General features: G+C 46.0%; 2 protein-coding genes across 2 annotated transcripts in view; one reads left to right on the top strand and one right to left on the bottom strand.

Moving 5' to 3' along the window:
* The window catches only part of LOC307210928 (uncharacterized protein), a 29,810-nt gene extending 28,939 nt beyond the window's left edge, over positions 1-871 (bottom strand). Inside the window, exon 1 of the mRNA XM_079967133.1 lies at positions 181-871. Coding sequence (XP_079823259.1) covers positions 181-597 — 417 coding nt within the window. The 5' untranslated portion in view covers positions 598-871. The remainder of the gene's footprint in view (positions 1-180) is intronic.
* Positions 872-2,490: 1,619 nt separating this feature from the next.
* On the top strand, positions 2,491-17,096 carry LOC307209117 (zinc finger protein RFP-like). The gene is made up of 7 exons (XM_079964216.1): positions 2,491-3,049; positions 6,260-6,355; positions 10,531-10,761; positions 11,225-11,247; positions 13,308-13,423; positions 14,647-14,679; positions 16,134-17,096. Exons 1-7 carry the CDS (start codon positions 2,627-2,629, stop codon positions 16,643-16,645), a joined length of 1,434 nt encoding a protein of 477 aa, XP_079820342.1. The 5' UTR covers positions 2,491-2,626; the 3' UTR covers positions 16,646-17,096.
* The last annotated feature ends 2,634 nt before the right edge of the window (positions 17,097-19,730 follow it).

Here is a 19,730-nt window from a genome sequence, read left to right as displayed (position 1 = left end):
GGTCCGTTCTTAACCTGTAACTGTTCTTAACCTGAGGTACCACTTTAGCTAATGGGGCCTCCCGTTGCCAGCACACGATTTCTGTTCTCATCCTGAGGTAAAGTTCTTAACCCGAGGTACTATTTCTGGGTTAGCGGAGTCTGTAACCTGAAGCGTCTGTAACCCGAGGTACCACTGTACCTTGTAATCCTGAACAGCTTCTTCTATCGGAACGACAGTGTGATGTTGATGCTCGTTGGAAATAGTGCAGACCAAGCAGATGGGCATCTTGTCGTCTTTGCAGAAGACCTTGAGGTGTTCCAAGTGCTTCTCACACACTCTCCCCTCTTCCAGTGCTTTGGCAGCTTCCAGATTCAAGCATTTGACAATTTCTACGATTCTCGCCAGATGCTGGTTCTCTCTGAAGCTCTTTTGGTGGCTGCTTTCCCCACACTGGGGGCAAGACACGCCAGTCTCCTGCCCCCACCAGCACTGAGTGATGCAGGCCTGGCAGAAGTTGTGCCCACAATGTACAGACACCGGCTCTTTGAAATACTCCAGGCAGATGGAGCAGGAAGCTTCCTTGCTCAGGTTTCCTAAGAGAGCGCTTGCATCCATGATTCTCTAGTCAGAAGTTAAGTTTCACTTTCCTCTACTCGCTTGGACGTGTCATTAACTGGCTCCAGCTCCCGGATTGGCTGAGATGACACCAGGCTGCCTTGGAGACAGTAAATTCCTGCGAACTGTAATGAGGAAATCGGATTGACGTTGAGTCCAAGTTTTCTTCTGCCAAAACAAATTAAGGCTTAATACCGAAGGAAGGCCCCAAACAGCAGTGGAGTCCGCTTTTAATGTTTCAGTAAGGAGCTTCCAGAGCTTTCTGATCAACATTTTTGGTTTGCGCTTGTGTCTGCAAGCTATTTTTATTTGTTTTAATTAAAGCTTGAAAACACAAAGAGAACACAGTATACAGAAATAAACATGCTTGGTATTTTATGTTTATTTCCGTATACTGTGTTTTCTTTGTGTATGTTTTCAAGCTTCAATTAAAATAAATAAAAATAGCTTGCAGACACAAGCGCACACCAAAAACTTTTTAAACTAAAAAGTAGAAGAAAAGAGATAAAGGAAATTTAAAAACTTCTGCCCAGAGAGGAGTGCTGGGCTGCACTAGACTTGCCCCCCCTCAAAAATTTGCGGCCAGGGCTATGGCATCCCCCATACCACAAAATTGGTGTGTTAAGATTTTGCAAAAGAAGCTGAACAGCTTTGCCAACTTTTGTGCCCAGATTTTCACTTTTTGAAATATGGCAACCCCCTCCCCCTGCTCCTCATATTTTCTGCCAGATGGCACTCCTGGACTCTTCTTGAAAGAGCTTTAAGATCTGCTTGGTCTGCTGTACTGTGGGTAGGTCAGAGTGGCCATTGCTGCCTCCAACTGTGGAGGCAGAAAACAGCCACCGTGGCTAGGAACCATCGACAGCCATTGTGGAATGACACTACCACCTGACTACTGTACATCCAACGACCCACAACTGGGATTACTTCAGTAATATTTCCCTTTTTGGTGATGCCTCTGTACCTGTTGCTATCGTTTGTTTGTGTGTGTATTTTAAAATTAGTTTTTACTGAAGTTATTTTTTGTGATACGAACCAAACAAATAACCAAACAAACCAAGGAAACCTACATATGGCGTACCCGCTTTCAAATCATAGTCTTTTTCATTGTTTGTTTGCATTTGGTATGAGACACTATTGTCCTAGGGTTGGGGGGGTAATGATGGTTGTCAGGGCAGGATTTAGGTTTGATGAGGCCCTAAGCTACTGACGGTAATGGGGCCCCTTTATATGTCCAGCTGCCCTTTGTCAACAACAAATTGTCACTGTTTTTTGTGTTGAATATATACTATATGGCAATTTATGGACCTAATAGGTATCTAAAGCCATTTGCACATAACAAATAGGAGCCTACACAACACAAAACACTGTTGCTATATGTAGGTTTTATTTTATTTGTTTTTTATCTTATATTTTGGAAATGTACATCCAGTTTTTTCCCCTTTAATTTTTCTGGGGGCCCCCAAGAGAGTGGGGCCCTAAAGAGCTATAGCTTCTTCAGCTTATCTGTAAATCCGGCAATAACAACAATTTGTTGTTGGGTATGGTATTGTAGTCCGAAACAGCTTCAGGAGACCAGGTTGGTGGAGGGCAGAAGCGCAGATTTGTTGTTATTGTTGGCATTCTCTCCTTTTTATCTAATTCGATTGAGACTGAAAATCAAAAAAACACAAAAGTGGGGGGGGGGTAGCCACCCACTTTTCAGGAGACGCATAGAGAGGACTGGGCTGGAAACCAGCCATTTCCCATAACGCAGCCTTCCCCAACCTGGTGCCCCGCAGACGTTTCGGACTACAGTACCCATCAGCCCCTGCCAGCGTGCACGCTGGCAGGGGCTGATGGGTATTGTAGTCCGAAACGTCTGCAGGGCGCCAGGTTGGCGGAGCGTGCGCTTCTTGGGCGCGCAGAGAGTTACGCTCCCTCGGTCCTAATCCTCTCCCTGGCTCGGCCTCTCCGCCTGAGCTCCGGAGCGCCGCTGAGCCCGGAGGACCGGGCACCGCTGCCGTTTCTTGCTCTTGCCGCCGCCGTCATGGAGAACCCGGTGGAGAGCCTGCACAAAGAAGCCACTTGCTCCATCTGCCTGGAGTACTTCCGCGACCCGGTCTCCATCCCTTGCGGCCACAGCTTCTGCAGGTCGTGCATCGCGCAGTGCTGGAAAGAGCGCAGCAGCGACTTCTCGTGCCCTCAGTGCCGGGTGGTGTCCCTGCAGAGGAATTTCAGGCCCAACCGAGAGCTGGGCAACGTGGTGGAGATCGCCAAGAGGCTGGGCTCCCGCGCCGAGCAGGAGGAGCCGGGCGGCGGCGGCGGGAGGCAGCTGTGCCAGAAGCACCGCGAGGCGCTGAAGCTCTTTTGCAGCGAGGAGGAAGAGCTCATCTGCTGCATCTGCCGGGAGTCCCGAGCGCACAGGAGCCACGCTGTGTTCCCCGTGGAGGAAGCAGCCCAGGATTATAAGGTGAATAGTGGAGGACGCGCGCGCGCGCACTTGACTGGGAACCAGGCAGAGGGGCCTTCTCGGTGGTGGCGCCCGCCCTGTGGAATGCCCTCCCACCAGATGTCAAAGAGATAAACAACTACCTGACATTTAGAAGACATCTGAAGGCAGCCCCATTCAGGGAAGTTTTTAATGTTTGACATTTTAATGTATTTTTAATCTTTGTTGGAAGCCACCCAGAGTGGCTGGGGAAACCCAGCCAGATGGGCGGGGTACAAATAAATAATAATAATAATAATAATAATAATAATAATAATAATTTGGCGCCCTTGAGGCACCCCTTCCTCAGAATGGTGGAATATAGGAAGGTGGCTCACACCCAGTGCCGGATTTACGTATAAGCTAAACAAGCTGTAGTTTAGGGCCCCACTCTCTTGGGGCCCCCCAAAAAATTTCAAAGGGGGAAAAAACTGGATGTACATTTCCAAAATATAAGATAAAAAATAAATGAAATAAAACCTACATACAGCAACAGTGTTTTGTGTTCTGTAGGTTCCTAGGATGTAATAATAATAATAATTTATTATTTGTACCCCACCCATCTGGCTGGGTTTCCCCAGCTACTCTGGGCGGCTTCCAACAAAGATTAAAAATACAACAAAACGTCACACATTAAAAACTTCCCTGAACAGGGCTGCCTTCAGGTAGTTGTTTATCTCCTTGACATCTGATGGGAGGGCGTTCCACAGGTCCGGCGCCACTTCCGAGAAGGCCCTCTGCCTGTTTCTCTGTAGCTTTGCTTCTCGCAGTGAGGGAACTGCCACAAGGCCCTCGGCATTGGACCTCAGTGTCTGGGCAAAACGATGGGGATGGAGATGCTCCTTCAGTCATGGGCCCCGCCTGCTAGCCTGCTCCCTAAAATATCACTGGTTTGCTCATTTCTAGATATGGGGTGCCTACATTCTGCATGGACTGGTTGCATGGCAACATGTGCAAATGGCTTTAGATACCTATTAGGTCCATCAATTACCCTTTAGCATATATTCAACACAAAAAAAGCGACAATTTGTTGTTGACAAAGGACAGCCGGACATATAAAGGGCCCCATTACCTTCAGTAGCTTAGGGCCTCATCAAACCTAAATCCGGCCCTGCTCCCACCAAGTCAGAAGCATTGGTCCATTTTGCTTGGTATAATGACAATGATTCCCCAGGATTTCAGGAAGGAGTCTCGCCTAGGGCTGCCATATTTCAAAAAGTAAGAACCAGGGCACCCTGAGCTGTTGACTCCCAAGTTGTTAATTTTTTAAAAAAATGCCAAAAACCCACAATTTTATTATTATTGTTAGTCTTAGTTGAATTTATATACCGCCCAATACCCGGGGGTCTCAGGGCAGTTCACAGAATAAAATCAAGATACAGTGGTATCTCGGGTTACATACGCTTCAGGTTACATACGCTTCAGGTTACAGACTCCGCTAACCCAGAAATATTACCTCGGATTAAGAACTTTGCTTCAGGATGAGAACAGAAATCGTGCTCCGGCGGCGCGGCAGCAGCAGGAGGCTCTATTAGCTAAAGTGGTGCTTCAGGTTAAGAACAGTTTCAGGTTAAGAACGGACCTCCAGAATGAATTAAGTATTTAACCCGGGGTAGGTAAAGGTAAAGGGACCCCTCACCATTAGGTCCAGTCGTGGCTGACTCTGGGGTTGCGGCGCTCATCTCGCTTTATTGGCCAAGGAAGCCGGTGTACAGCTTCCGGGTCATGTGGCCAGCATGACTAAGCCGCTTCTGGCGAACCAGAGCAGCACACGGAAACGCCATTTACCTTCCCGCCAGAGCGGTACCTATTTATCTACTTGCACTGTGACATGCTTTCGAACTACTAGGTTGACAGGAGTAACCCGAGGTACCACTGTACTAAATCAAATACATAATAAAAATAAAAACAACAACCCAATAGCTCCCCACCCCCTTCCAAATTGCATTCTCTAAGATCCAGGACAGTGCACCGCCTTTCGGAAATTCCCCCAAACATCAGTTCTGCAGACATATGGCAGCCCTAGTCTCAACCAACTTTACCATGGATGGCCATCCGTCATGAATGCTTTACTTGTGATTCCTGGAATAGATGACCTTTGGGGTCCATTCCAACTTTAGATTTGTATGATTCTACCTGGAGACATTGGAGATTGAACTTGGGTCCTTCTGCTTGCAAGGCAGATGCTCTACCACCAAGCTACAGACAGGCCCATTCTTGTTGCGGTAGAACCTTGCACAAACACTGAAACTCAAAGGAAGGAAGCCGTTATTATCCTAATAGTGAAAACGCTGATAATAATAATGCAACATTATGTTGTTGATGACGATGACATTGAGACCAACCTACCAATATTATTAGTGCTATTAGCAGCAGCAGTAGCATTGTTCCTTCTCGTCTGAAGAATCTTGTTGCTTGGTTTCCCCCCCTTCTTGCCTTTGAAACTATGTGTGACGTTGAAAGTATGTTTGAAGTTGGAGAAATAAAATGCTGGGTTCATGCCATAATATTTTATTTCCACTGCTCCATAATCTGAGAGGGTTTCTTTCTTTTTTAAAAAATAATATTTATTAAAATTTCAATGAGAAAAAGATTACAGAAATGATAAAAACAAAAAATACGAATTACAGAAAAAATAAAAACAGTTAAAAATAAGTCCCTCTTTCTATATCTTACAATTCTTTTACTTATTTTCATGACTTCCTCACACCTCCTTTTTTTGTATTCCAGTTCAGATAATTAATTCAGCAAATCCTTACCCTCTTTGTTTTATCTTATTTCTTAATCCATTTTTACATATTCCTATTTAACCTTATTACTAAAACCGCTTTGTTTCATTCCAACGTCATTTTAACATTCAATAATTTTACAGTGTTTCTGTAAATAATCTTTAAATTTCTTCCAATCTTCTTCCACCATCTCTTCTCCCTGGTCTCGGATTCTGCCAGTCATTTCCGCCAGTTCCATATAGTCCATTACTTTCATCTGCCATTCTTCCAGGGTGGGTAGATCTTGTGTCTTCCAATACTTTGCGTGGGTTTCTTTTGTTCCCGTGTTGATTATGGAATATCAGTATTTTTGTGTGTCTCACTATAGGTTGAATTGGATGTAACCCGTTGCTTGTATGTGAGGCAGCAGGGGCATTTGTTACTAACGATAACACTATTTCAAAATAAGTTTCTCTTTGTTTAGAAAGAAATCCAGAGCCGTCTGCAGAGCTTAAAGGAAGAGAAAGAGAAGCTCCTGGGGTTAAAACTGGCTGGAGAAAATAGACACCAGGAATATCTGGTCAGTATAGAATCCTGTGGTATAGCCTAGCAAGGAATGTGGGCATTAGAATCATAGAATCATAGAATCATAGAATCATAGAGTTGGAAGAGACCACAAGGGCCATCGAGTCCAACCCCCTGCCAAGCAGGAAACACCATCAGAGCACTCCTGACATATGGTTGTCAAGCCTCTGCTTAAAGACCTCCAAAGAAGGAGACTCCACCACACTCCTTGGCAGCAAATTCCACTGTCAAACAGCTCTTACTGTCAGGAAGTTCTTCCTAATGTTTAGGTGGAATCTTCTTTCTTGTAGTTTGGAACCATTGCTCCGTGTCCGTTTCTCTGGAGCAGCAGAAAACAACCTTTCTCCCTCCTCTATGTGACATCCTTTTATATATTTGAACATGGCTATCATATCACCCCTTAACCTCCTCTTCTGCAGGCTAAACATGCCCAGCTCCCTTAGCCGTTCCTCATAAGGCATTGTTTCCAGGCCTTTGACCATTTTGGTTGCCCTCCTCTGGACACGTTCCAGTTTGTCAGTGTCCTTCTTGAACTGTGGTGCCCAGAACTGGACACAGTACTCCAGGTGAGGTCTGACCAGAGCAGAATACAGTGGCACTATTACTTCCCTTGATCTAGATACTATAGTCCTATTGATGCAGCCCAGAATTGCATTGGCTTTTTTAGCTGCCGCGTCACACTGTTGGCTCATGTCAAGTTTGCGGTCAACGAAGACTCCTAGATCCTTTTCACATGTACTGCTCTCAAGCCAGGTGTCACCCATCTTGTATTTGTGCCTCTCATTTTTTTTGCCCAAGTGCAATACTTTACATTTCTCCCTGTTAAAATTCATCTTGTTTGTTTTGGCCCAGTTCTCTAATCTGTCAAGGTCGTTTTGAAGTGTGATCCTGTCCTCTGGGGTGTTTGCCACCCCTCCCAGTTAGGTGTCATCTGCAAATTTGATCAGGATGTCCTTGAGTCCATCATCCAAGTCATTGATAAAGATGTTGAATAAGACCGGGCCCAAGACAGAACCCTGTGGCACCCCACTAGTCACTCTTCTCCAGGATGAAGAGGAACCATTGATGAGCACCCTTTGGGTTCGGTCAGTCAGCCAGTTACAAATCCACTGAGTGGTAGCATAGTCAAGTCTGCATTTTACCAGCTTCTTTACAAGAATATCATGGGGCACCTTGTCAAATGCCTTGCTGAAATCAAGGTAGACTACATCCACTGCGTTCCCTTCATCTACCAGGCTTGTAATTCTGTCAAAAAACGAGATCAGGTTAGTTTGACACGACTTATTTTTCAGAAATCCATGCTGACTATTGGTGATCACAGTATTTCTTTCTAGGTGCTCACAGACTGTTTGCTTAATGATCTGCTCCAGAATCTTCCCTGGTATTGATGTCAGACTGACTGGGCGGTAATTATTTGGGTCCTCTCTTTTCCCCTTTTTGAAAATAGGGACAACATTTGCCCTCCTCCAGTCTGCCGGGACTTCGCCTGTTCTCCAGGAATTCTCAAAGATGACTGCCAGTGGTTCTGAGATCACATCTGCCAGTTCTTTTAATACTCTTGGATGCAGTTCATCTGGCCCTGGAGACTTGAATACATCTAAACTAGCCAAGTATTCTTGTACTATCTCCTTAGTTATTCTGGGCTGTGTTTCCTCTGCTGAATCATTTGCTCCAAATTCTTCAGGTTGGGCATTTTTTTCTTTATCGGAGAAGACTGAGGCAAAGAAGGCATTGAGGAGTTCAGCCCTTTCTGTGTCCCCTGTTTGCATTTCACCATCTTCTCCTCTGAGTGACCCCACTGTTTCTTTGTTCTTCCTTTTGCTACGAACATACCCATAAAAGCCTTTTTTGTTGCTTTTAACCTCTCTAGCAAGCCTGAGTTCATTCTGTGCTTTAGCTTTTCTGACTTTGTGTCTACACGAGCTGGCTATTTGTTTGAATTCCTCTTTGGTGGTTTCCCCCCTTTTCCATTTTTTGTACACATCCTTTTTTAATCTTAACTCAGTTAAAAGTTCTTTAGATAGCCACCCTGGCTTCTTTAGGCACCTTCCATGTTTCCGTCTCATTGGTATTGCCTGAAGTTGTGCTTTTACTATCTCCCTCTTAACAAACTCCCAGCCATCATGAACTCCCTTTCCCTTTAGTATTACTGTCCATGGGATCTCACCCAGCACTTCCCTAAGTTTTATGAAGTCGGCTTTCTTAAAGTCAAGAAATTGAGTCCTAGTATGCTTGGCTGCTCCTTTCCGCTGTATAGTAAACTTCAGAAGAGCATGATCACTCGCGCCTAATGATCCTTCCACTTCTACCCCACTAACCAGGTCATCAACATTGGTTAGGACCAGATCTAAAATGGCTGTTCCTCTTGTTGCTTCTCCCACTTTCTGGACAATGAAGTTGTCTGCAAGGCCAGTGAGGAATCTGTTTGACCTTATGCTCTTGGCTGAGTTTGACATCCAGCAAATATCCGGGTAATTGAAGTCCCCCATTACTACTATCTCCCTTCCTTTTGCATGCTTGGCCATCTGTTCCAGGAAGGCATCATCTATGTCCTCCGTTTGGCTTGGGGATCTATAGTAAACTCCCACAATGAGGTCCCTGTTATTCTTCTCTCCCTTAATTTTGACCCAAATGCTCTCACTTTGGCTTTGAGGTTCTAAATCTTGGATCTCTTCACAGTTTATCTTTATTTAATGTGCTTTTACATCCTGGGTCTTGAAGATATAATGCAGGGCTTTAATGAGCAGACCAAGGAAACAGTGATGACCACCAGCTTGGAAGGCTTTAAAAGTGGGCTAATAAAATTCACATAGGGTAAGACTATCAGTGGGACGTGGATGGCGCTGTGGGTTAAACCACAGAGCCTAGCACTTGCCGATCAGAAGGTTGGCGGTTTGAATCCCCGCGACGGGGTGAGCTCCCGTTGTTTGGTCCCTGCTCCTGCCAACCTAGCAGTTCGAAAGCACGTCAAAAGTGCAAGTAGATAAATAGGTACCACTCCGGTGGGAAGGTAAACGGCATTTCCGTGCGCTGCTCAGGTTCGCCAGGAGTGGCTTAGTCATGCTGGCCACATGACCCGGAAGCTGTACGCCGGCTCCCTCAGCCAATAAAGTAAGATGAGTGCCGCAACCCCAGAGTCGGTCACGACTGGACCTAATGGTCAGGGGTCCCTTTACCTTTAAGACTATCAGTGGTTGGAGTCACCTGGGAACAGGGAGGATATATAGACCTTGTAGTGTTCCAAATGCAGCTCTTTTCCCATGGCAACATTTCACTATATAAGAAGAGCCTTGCTGGATCAAACAAAACACCCATCTTTTCTCGCAGGCAGGTTCTCTGATGTTCTACTTGCTTCTGAATTTTAGCTTTTTGTTTTGTTGCTTTGATTATACTTGCATTTTGATTTGTGCAATCCGCTGCCTTAAATGCAGATGGCACCAAACTCAGAGGGGTAGTTAATGCTATGGAAGACAGAATCAGGGTTCAAGATGACCTTAACTAACCCAATGAATTTGAATAGGGACAAATTTAAGGTTTTAAACTTAGGCAGAAAGAACCAGCTGCACAAATATAAGATGGGGGGGACACCTGGCTTGCCAGTAGTACATGTGAAAAGGATCTAGGGGTCTTAGTAGACCACATGCTGAACATGAGTCAACAGTGTGATGCAACAGCAAAACAAACAAACAAACAAACAAACAAACAAACAAACAAACAGCTAATGCTTTTCTATGCTGCATCAACAGAAGTATTATGTCCAGATCAAGGGAAGTAATCTCTGTTCTGCCTTGGTCAGACCACACCTTGAGCAGAGTGTCCAGTTCTGGGTACCACAATTTAAAAGGGATGTTGACAAGCTGGAACATGTGCAGAGGAGGGACAACCAAGAGGATCAAGGGTCTAGAAACCAGGCCTTATGAGGAACAGTTGAGGGAGTTGGGTATGTTTAGGCTGGAAAAGAGGAGACTGAGAGGAGATATGATAGCCATCTTCAGATATCTAAGGCTCCGTCATGTTGTGCTGCTGAATTTTAAAATCAAAACTTAGCATATTTTGCTTTTCCAAAAGAGTTCCAGTATTTCAGATTAATTTCTGCTTATTTGATTGGTTTTTGCTGATCTTCCCAATGCCCTGACCCATCTTTCTCCCTCTTTCCTCCCTATGTTACAGAAGCAAACAGAAGCCGAGAGGCAGAAATTGATGTCTGAATTTGAGCTGGTGCATCACTTTCTGGAGGAGCAAGAAAAACTCCTGCTGCTTCAGCTGAATGAGCTGGAGAAGGAGATTATGAAGCATCAGAAAGAACATGGGGGAAAGTTTTCTGATGAGATTGTCTCTCTCAGTGCCCTGATAGATGAGATAGAAGAGAAGTGTACACAGCCAGACAGCGAATTCTTGCAGGTGAGATGAGGTGGTTGTTGGGTGGGGTAAAATTGAAAAAAGGACACATCAAGCTGAAGAATAAGCCTAAAACTGTCCTTAACATAACTGAATCCTTATACTTATTGCCCAGTAAGTAATACACAGGGTCCAGCTAAGTGTATGCAGACCAGAAAAGAGCTACATAAATAGCAAACACTGTTGTTAGATATATCTTTCTACTGCGGTTGAAATGGCTTGCTCAGTAATGCCTGCCTCCCTGTCTCAGCAGATGAATGCATAATTTCATTCCAATTAACTCATTTCCCCACTGCCCTGCTTTCTTCTCCCGACGATTAGAAGCTGTGCAGTTTCTAAACTACGCTGTCTCTGTTTCTCAGATATAAGTGGCTATAATGAGAATCTCCTGTTATGCTCATGTTGATGCAGAGTTCCTGTCTTTCTCTTTCCTATCCACCTACGCTCCTCTTCTCTCTCTCTCTAGGATATCAGGAGAACCTTGGGCAGGTATGTGGCACTGACACCCACTGAAGGCATACACGTGCATAAATATATGCCCTTAAGATTGTCCTGCTTCATTCCGGTTTGCAGATGGTTTGCTTTTTCAAAATACTAAAACTGTGGTATACTGTGACAGATCATCTTGCCCAGAGATGGGGAACCAGGTGTTGTTGGACACCAGCTCCCATCAGGCCCAGCCTGTGTACCTGTCAGGGATGATGGGAGTTGTAGTCCAGCACCATCTGCAGAACAACATGTTCCACCATCCCTGATCTAACCAGCACTGTCAACTCTGAATGTGAAGGATTATCCAGAATCTAAGGCAGAGTTCTATCCCGCGATTGCTAGCTGTGACCCTTTAAGTGAAGATAGAATCATAGAATCATAGAGTTGGAAGAGACCACAAGGGCCATCGAGTCCAACCCCCTGCCAAGCAGGAAACACCATCAGAGCACTCCTGACATATGGTTGTCAAGCCTCTGCTTAAAGACCTCCAAAGAAGGAGACTCCACCACACTCCTTGGCAGCAAATTCCACTGTCGAACAGCTCTTACTGTCAGGAAGTTCTTCCTAATGTTTAGGTGGAATCTTCTTTCTTGTAGTTTGGAACCATTGCTCCGTGTCCGCTTCTCTGGAGCAGCAGAAAACAACCTTTCTCCCTCCTCTATGTGACATCCTTTTATATATTTGAACATGGCTATCATATCACCCCTTAACCTCCTCTTCTCCAGGCTAAACATGCCCAGCTCCCTTAGCCGTTCCTCATAAGGCATCGTTTCCAGGCCTTTGACCATTTTGGTTGCCCTCCTCTGGACACGTTCCACTTTGTCAGTGTCCTTCTTGAACTGTGGTGCCCAGAACTGGACACAGTACTCCAGGTGAGGTCTGACCAGAGCAGAATACAGTGGCACTATTACTTCCCTTGATCTAGATACTATACTCCTATTGATGCAGCCCAGAATTGCATTGGCTTTTTTAGCTGCCGTGTCACACTGTTGGCTCATGTCAAGTTTGTGGTCAAGATGCCATGAGCTGGGCCGGGTCTTTTGTACATGTGGACCTCTGGCTCTTCCCACTTTTGTTAGCAGCTCCTCCCAGTCTCCAAGCTGAGATGGGCTTTCTATTTCTTCCATATTCATACAATCACACTTGGGATACTCTTGGGATACTCTTTGGTATTACTGTGACACGGGTGGTGCTGTGGTCTGTACCACTGAGCCTCTTGGGCTTGCCGATCAGAAGGTTGGCGGTTGGAATCCCTGCGACAGGATGAGCTCCTGTTGCTCTGTCCCAGCTCCTGCCAACCTAACAGTTCGAAAGCATGCCAGTGCAAGTAGATAAATAGGTACCGCTGTGGTGGGAAGGTAAACGGCGTTTCTGTGAGCTCTGGTTTCCATAACAGTGTCCCGTTGCGGCAGAAGCAGTTTAATCCTGCTGGCCACATGACCTAGAAAGTTATCTGTGGACAAATGCCGGCTCTCTTGGCCTGAAAGCGAGATGAGCGCCACAACCCAATAGTCGTCTTTGACTGGACCTAACCGTCCAGGGGTCCTTTTACCTTGTGTGAGAGTTATTCCAGGATGGCTTTTAAAAAAATGGACAAAGGCACTGTGCTCTTAACAGCTTCACAAAAGACTGTTCTGGGGAGCCCAGGATATGCTTTTCCTGGCATAGCAAAAATAACAAGCAAAATGTGGGATTTAGTCTATTTTGCAAAATCACATTTAACAGAAGAGTCATAAGACCAATGAATGCACTGAAGAAAAACATTTCCCCAGCTACAAAATCCTGCAGTATCACTTATCAGAAAATAGGATGCTCTTACAGAGAAACTGCAGTCATCTCACTGCTTCTCCCAAAGAGCTAAATGTACTCATACTGTACAGTTCCACCTCTGAGGGACACATGCTACTATTTCACCTGTTTTATCACAGCATCAGCTTCCAGGGCTGAATCTTGGGCCAGCAGATTTAAGTACAACTTTTGCCTGTAAAAAACCAAGTGTCACGCAGCCTTAATCGGGCATCTGCAGAACGGTGGGAAACTGACGCATTTCTTTTTCCAAGGTTTGACAAGGAACCCTTTCAGCCACCTGAAGAGATGCCATCCAAGGTGGAAAAAAGACTCGGTGAATTATCTGAGAAAAACAGTGTGCTCACAGATATCCTGAATAACTTCAAAGGTACTGATGACCTGCTTTAAAAGTTGCAAGTAGAACTTTGGGCTAAAGGGTTCAATGCGAAGTGCTCCTGTTCAGGATTCCTGCCAGCCATGCTGTCTTCCAGAATACTCCAGACTGCCCACCCCCCACCCCCCGTTTTCTGTCCATCACAAAAAAAAAAAAGACATTCAGCTTTCATGAGTACAATTCCCCCCTGGGCTGTTTTTTTTTTTTTTTTTTTTGGTGGGAGTGCCCCATTAGTTCACCTGCCCCCTCTCACTATCCCCTGAAACGTTGGATTTCCTCCTGAGCTTGTTGATGTCTCCCCTATGTTTAGGGAAGCTTTTAACATTTGATGAATCATTGTATTTTAATATTCTTCTGGAAGCCGCCCAGAGTGGCTGGGAAAACCCAGCCAGATGGGCGGGGTATAAATAATAAATAATTTATTATTATTATTATTATTATTATTATTATTATTATTATTAGTCACCTTATTTTGGTTGTAGTTCTGTCAGCTCTAGTCAGCTGAGTTTGCTACTGGAGCAAATGATCGGAAAAATATACAGTGGTACCTCGGGTTACATACATCTTGGGTTACGGACGCTTCAGGTTACAGACTCCGCTAACCCAGAAATAGTACCTCGGGTTAAGAACTTTACCTCAGGATGAGAACAGAAATTGTGCGGTGGCAGCAGGAGGCCCCATTTGCTTAAAGTGGTACTTCAGGTTAAGAACAGTTTCAGGTTAAGAACGGACCTCCGGAATGAATTAAGTTCGTAACCAGAGGTACCACTGTAAATCCATTCTCGTATGGAAGGTATTCTTGAAAAGTATTGCAAAGTGTCAAAAAGTGCATTCTGCATGCATATATATTTTTAGATCCTTTAATAATAATAATTTATTATTTATACCCTGCCTGTCTGGCTGGGTTTCCCCAGCCACTGGGTGGCTTCCAACAAAATATTAAAATACAGTCATCTGTCAAACATTAAAAGCTTCCCTTTCTGAGCTTTTGGAAGATACGACTGAGTTTATTATTTGGTCTCCCTTAATTTCACTTTTTCTGGCAATCCTGTCCATTCCCTTTCAACTACCCGCTAAGTATTTGCAGCAGAAAATATACCTACTTGCAGCAAGGAGAGTGAGAGAGGGTAATGGAACCCACTTTTCTGAGAATATATAAATGAAATTAGAAATTGATTGCTGTTTGAAAATCATGCATGTCTCCTCTCATCCCTTAGACACTCTGCCATCAGAACTGGGGACAGAATGGGGTAAGCAACTGGTGAAAACATTTGTGAGATAAGTTAGTTCATTCATGTTTGGTTCTGGAAAGACATAGTTGATACGGAGAGGTCTGAACTTAACTGGATCAGTTTGATTGCGACAGATACCGTATTTTTCGTCCCATAGGACGCTCCATCCCATAGGACGCACCTAGTTTTTTGGGGGGAAATAAAGGGGGGAAATTTCCTTTATTTCCCCCCCCAAAAAACCAGGGCGAAACTGAACCAGGGCGAGGAACAGCGGGATGGCGGTGCTGTGCCTCCCTGCTGTCCTCCAAGCTTGTGGGGCTGGCCGATGCCTGCCCGGCACGCAGGGTGCTCTGCTTCAGTGCGCCCTGCTCGCCGGGCGGCAGGCTGCTATCCGCAGTGTGGGGAGCCCTGCGGGAAACTCCAGCAGGGCTCCCCACGCTGCGGATGTCTGCCCAGCGCGAGGGGCTCTCTGCTTCACTGCGCCCTGCTCGCCGCGTGGCAGGCTGCTATCCGCAGTGTGGGGAGCCCTGCGGGGAACTCCAGCAGGGCTCCCCACGCTGCGGATGTCTGCCCGGCGCGAGGGGCACTCTGCTTCAGGGCGCCCTGCGCACCGGGCGGCAGGCTACTATCCGCAGCGAGGGGAGCCCTGTGGGGAACTCCTGCAGGGCTCCCCACTCTGCGGATGTGTTCCCGAAGCGCCGGGTGCTCTGCTTTCAGCGCACCCGGCACTCCGGGAAGCAGGCTGCTATCCGCAGCCTAGACAGCCCTGTGGGAACTCCCACAGGGCTGCCTAGGCTGCGGATGTCTTCCTGAAGCCTGGAGAGCGAGAGGGGTCGGTGCGCACTGACCCCTCTCGCTATCCAAGCTTCAGTGAAAGCCTGCATTCGCCCCATAGGACGCACCCAGATTTCCCCTTCATTTTTGGAGGGGGGAAAGTGCGTCCTATAGGGCGAAAAATACGGTAAATCTTGAGGTGCCTCATCATCACCATTGTCAACATCATTAAATTTATTTCCTGCCTTTCACCAGCAGGTTCCATATCAAAAACAGCTTAAACAGAGGAATGGGCAGGGGTGGGGGGCTTCTGAAAGAACACATCTCATTTGTAAAATGAGCTCTGTACCACAGGCTCCTAAACTACAGCCAGTGTGGTGTAGTGGTTCAGAGCGGTGGACTCGTAATCTGGTGAACTGGGTTCGTGTCTCCGCTCCTCCACATGCAGCTGCTGGGTGACCTTGGGCCGGTCACACTTCTCTGAAGTCTCTCAGCCCCACTCACCTCACAGAGTGTTTGTTGTGGGGGAGGAAGGGAAAGGAGATTGTGAGCCGCTTTGAGACTCCTTCGGGTAGTGATAAAGCGGGATATCAAATCCAAATCCAATTTGGAATTAGCTGACAAAAATATAAACTATTCCTTTATCCCAGCATATTCTCTCTCTCTCTCTCTCTCTCTCTCTCTCTCTCTCTCTGCAGTCAACATAACCCTTGACACAGACACAGCAAACCCCCAAATCATAATCTCTGAGGATCGAAAAAGCGCGAGATGGGACGTCACCAGGACAGATGTGCCCCATAACCCTAAGCGATTCAAGTCCTCTTGCTGCGTGCTGGGCTGCGAAGGATTCAATTCCGGGAGACATTACTGGGAAGTCAACGTGGAGGATGGGGGCATTTGGGCTGTGGGGGTAGCCCGGGCCTCTGTGAGGAGGAAGATAGAGCTCAAGCTGACCCCGGAGGAAGGGATCTGGGCCTTGCAAGGGGATTTTGGTCAATACCAGGCTCTCACTACCCCCGTGACACCTCTGTCCCCCCTCTGCACCCCTAGGAGAATCCGAGTATTTCTGGACTATGAAAGGGGACAGGTGGAATTTCTTAATGCTGACACAAAGGACTCTGTCTTCATTTTCCCATCGGCTTCATTCTCTGGTGAGAGAGTTTTCCCCTTTTTTAAGGTACTGCTTGCCCAGCTGACACTCGATGGCTGATGGGTCCCTCACTCAAGATCACTTAAGGCAGATTAGTTCCTTCTTAATGCTGCTGTTCAAGTCCACTGCATTGTACTTGAAATCAGGAGGGGTAAAAGCTGGAGTAGACCTGCCCTTCCAATGCATGCTGATGAACGGTTATGATTAGTCCACACAATTGGTTGCCAAGCACAGCACCATCCCTTGGTGGTGCTCCTTGCTCCAGATTTAATTCACGGAGATCGCAAGGGTGCAATTTTTTTGCATGCGGCATTATACACGGATGGTGCCAAAGTAATGTTCAGGCTAGAGTAGGTTCAAAACACTTGGCTTCAATAAATTAGGAGGTTGCCGTTTGTTTGTTTGTTTGTGTGTGTGTGTGTGTGTGGCTGCAGAGAGAGTCTTTGTCCAATCACTCAACACAGCACCAGTTCTTATCACAAAAGTCACTGTTGTAGCAAGAACTTCAGTTTGCCAACCAAGGCTGAGCCTGACTAACACAGCTCAGTATTGTCAACACGGACAGGCAGCTACTCTCCTGAGTTTCAGACACAGGGAACATTCCCAGCTTTATCTGGAAGTGCAAAGCAGCTGCTTTGCCAATGAACTATATAGCCCTTCTCTGAAACTACCTTCACCAAAGACACAATAAGTGGAGAATAGTTGGCTGCTTGGTTTTCCTATGTTGCTGCATTAAAGATGTGTTGTTGTTGTTGTTCATGACGATGTTTCAATGTATTTAATTGTGTAAACCGCCTCCTATGCCCACAGACAGACGAGCGGGATAAAAATAATAAAGTCAAATGAAGTAGTAATGAAGGAACAGAATACTTTCGACTCTGACTGGCTGAAGCCCTGCCCTGCCCCACACTTTCTTCTGCAAAGCATGCCTTTACTTTGACCCCCAGGAACAGGTTTTGAATGGTTTGTGTCATTGTGTAAAATGAGAATAAATACTGGTCTCTCGTCCATTATTGTTGTGAGGTAAATAAACGAGGACACCAATAAAATACCACGTGCAGCTAATGAGATCGAATCTTTTATTATTCTTTGGCGAAGACTGGGAAGGTAGAGGAAAGAGGAAGTAATGGGTGCAATCCTATTGTCATGCCCCCGCTGGAGGAATTGTCTTCAGAGGAGTGAACATTACGGAGGAACAGGTGGTCTGGGGAGAGTGAGACAGATCGAGGGCTGTGGCGATCACACAGGGTCCCCGGACGTTTGACGGTCTATTGACCCTGTGCCACCACTGTAATTGCTTTCTTCGCTGCCACCAACCTGCTTTTCACGGGTACACAACGGAGTCCAGACAGTTGTTAACATTAACAAATAATCAAGTTTATTTTTATAAGCATGAACATGTTTATGGTTTCAGTTAATTTTTCTTGGCAGTTTCTTAATCCTAGTTTCTTTATTGCTCCAATGTTCCTAACAACTTCAAACTTCCTAACAACTTCAAACTTCAAACTTTAAACAACTCCTAACCCACAATAATACTACAACCAGACTTAACACGGACACTGGCACCAGAGCCTGCAATAAACCCAGATGCCAACTTTGCTGCCACATACACCCGGACAACACCATTACTGGCCCCAACAACATCACACATACCATCTCGGGACTATTTAATTGCTCATCGTCTAACATTGTGTATGCCATCAAATGCCAACAGTGTCCTTCAGCTCTCTATATTGGACAAACAGGCCAAACCTTACGCCAAAGAATAAACGGACATAAATCTGACATCAGGAACCACAAGACAGAGAAACCAGTAGGAGAACACTTCAATCTCCCAGGACATTCTATACAAGATCTCAAAGTAGCTGTTCTATTACAAAGGAATTTCAGAAATAGACTGGAAAGAGAAGCTGCTGAATTGCAACTTATTACCAAACTTAAAACCATGGAGAGACCTGGTCTGAACAAAGACATTGGATTCTTATCTCATTATACATGAAAAAGCCATTTTTCACCTTCTCACCCCTTGCTTTTTCCTGTAAAACCTATTGCAGTCGTTAAGAGTCGTCAACAGGCTCATCACAGCTATCTGCCAATCACCCAATCCCACCACCCTTCTGAGTAATACCCCTCCCCACCTTCTCACTATATAGAAGGGTCTGGTGACTTCTGTTTCAGTGTATCTGAAGAAGTGTGCATGCACACGAAAGCTCATACCAAGAACTAACTTAGTTGGTCTTTAAGGTGCTACTGGAAGGAATTTTTTTTATTTTGTTTTAACTTCAAACTGATTATCCCAACTAACTATCTGACTCCACCTAACAATTCTTCTCACTCTCTCACAGCACAACTCCACCAACCCACAGACTATTCCTCCCTCTTCCTTCTCCAACTCCCAACCCTCAGCTGACTTTCACACAACTCTACCTCTCACTCTAACTGCTCCCATCAGTTTCCCCTGGCCAATCATCTTCACACACATTTACAGTAACCCTTTCCTTATGACCCACCTAGGAGGCAAACGCCACAAGGGCCTTCTGGGGTCGCTGCGCTCCAGCCTTCTACACAGAGACGGCGCTGGCTCAGAATTAGAGGTGGAAACTGAGCCACTTCCAAGCCCCAAAGAGCAGCAGCTACTATGGGCGCCAGCCCATTCCACTGCCTGATGCCAGAGTCCCTGCCTGAAGGCCAAGGTCTCTGGAGGAGTAGAGGGCTATGCCTCATGAGTAGACCAAGCTCTTCAAGCAACATTGATCGCTTGCTCCTGGGCTAAGGCTGGTGCTCTTCAGCTCCAGACAGAGCACTGGAACAACATGGTTACAGCTTCTTGGACCACATTCACACCATACATTTAAAGCACATGTGTTACCACTTTAAACCATCATGGCTCCCCCCCGCAAAAAACATTCTGGGGGCTGCAGTTTGTTAAGGGTGCTGAGAGTTGTTCCGAGGCCCCTATTCCCCTTACTGAGCTATGATTCTCAGAGTGGTTTAACAATCGAACTCTCTTCACAGGGAACTGTAGCTCTAGTCCAACCCCCTAAAATGCAGGAATCTTCTGTCCAGTATTGGGGCTTGAACCCACAACCCTGAGATTAAGACATCCCTGCATGGCAGGGGGTTGGACTAAATGACCTAGGGGACC

This window comes from Podarcis cretensis, assembly GCF_951804945.1.
Source record: "Podarcis cretensis genome assembly, chromosome: 2".
Classification (NCBI taxonomy): Eukaryota; Metazoa; Chordata; class Lepidosauria; order Squamata; family Lacertidae; genus Podarcis; species Podarcis cretensis.
The sequence above is the reverse complement of the archived record's forward strand: the minus strand, read 5'-3'. Positions and strand labels throughout refer to the sequence as shown.

Coding starts and splice junctions, on each gene's coding strand:
- LOC307209117 (XM_079964216.1), top strand. CDS start 2,627: ATGGAGAACCCGGTGGAGAGCCTGCACAAAGAAGCCACTTGCTCCATC. Junction 3,050..6,259: donor AAGCAGCCCAGGATTATAAG/GTGAATAGTGGA, acceptor CTCTTTGTTTAG/AAAGAAATCCAGAGCCGTCT. Junction 6,356..10,530: donor ATAGACACCAGGAATATCTG/GTCAGTATAGAA, acceptor CCTATGTTACAG/AAGCAAACAGAAGCCGAGAG.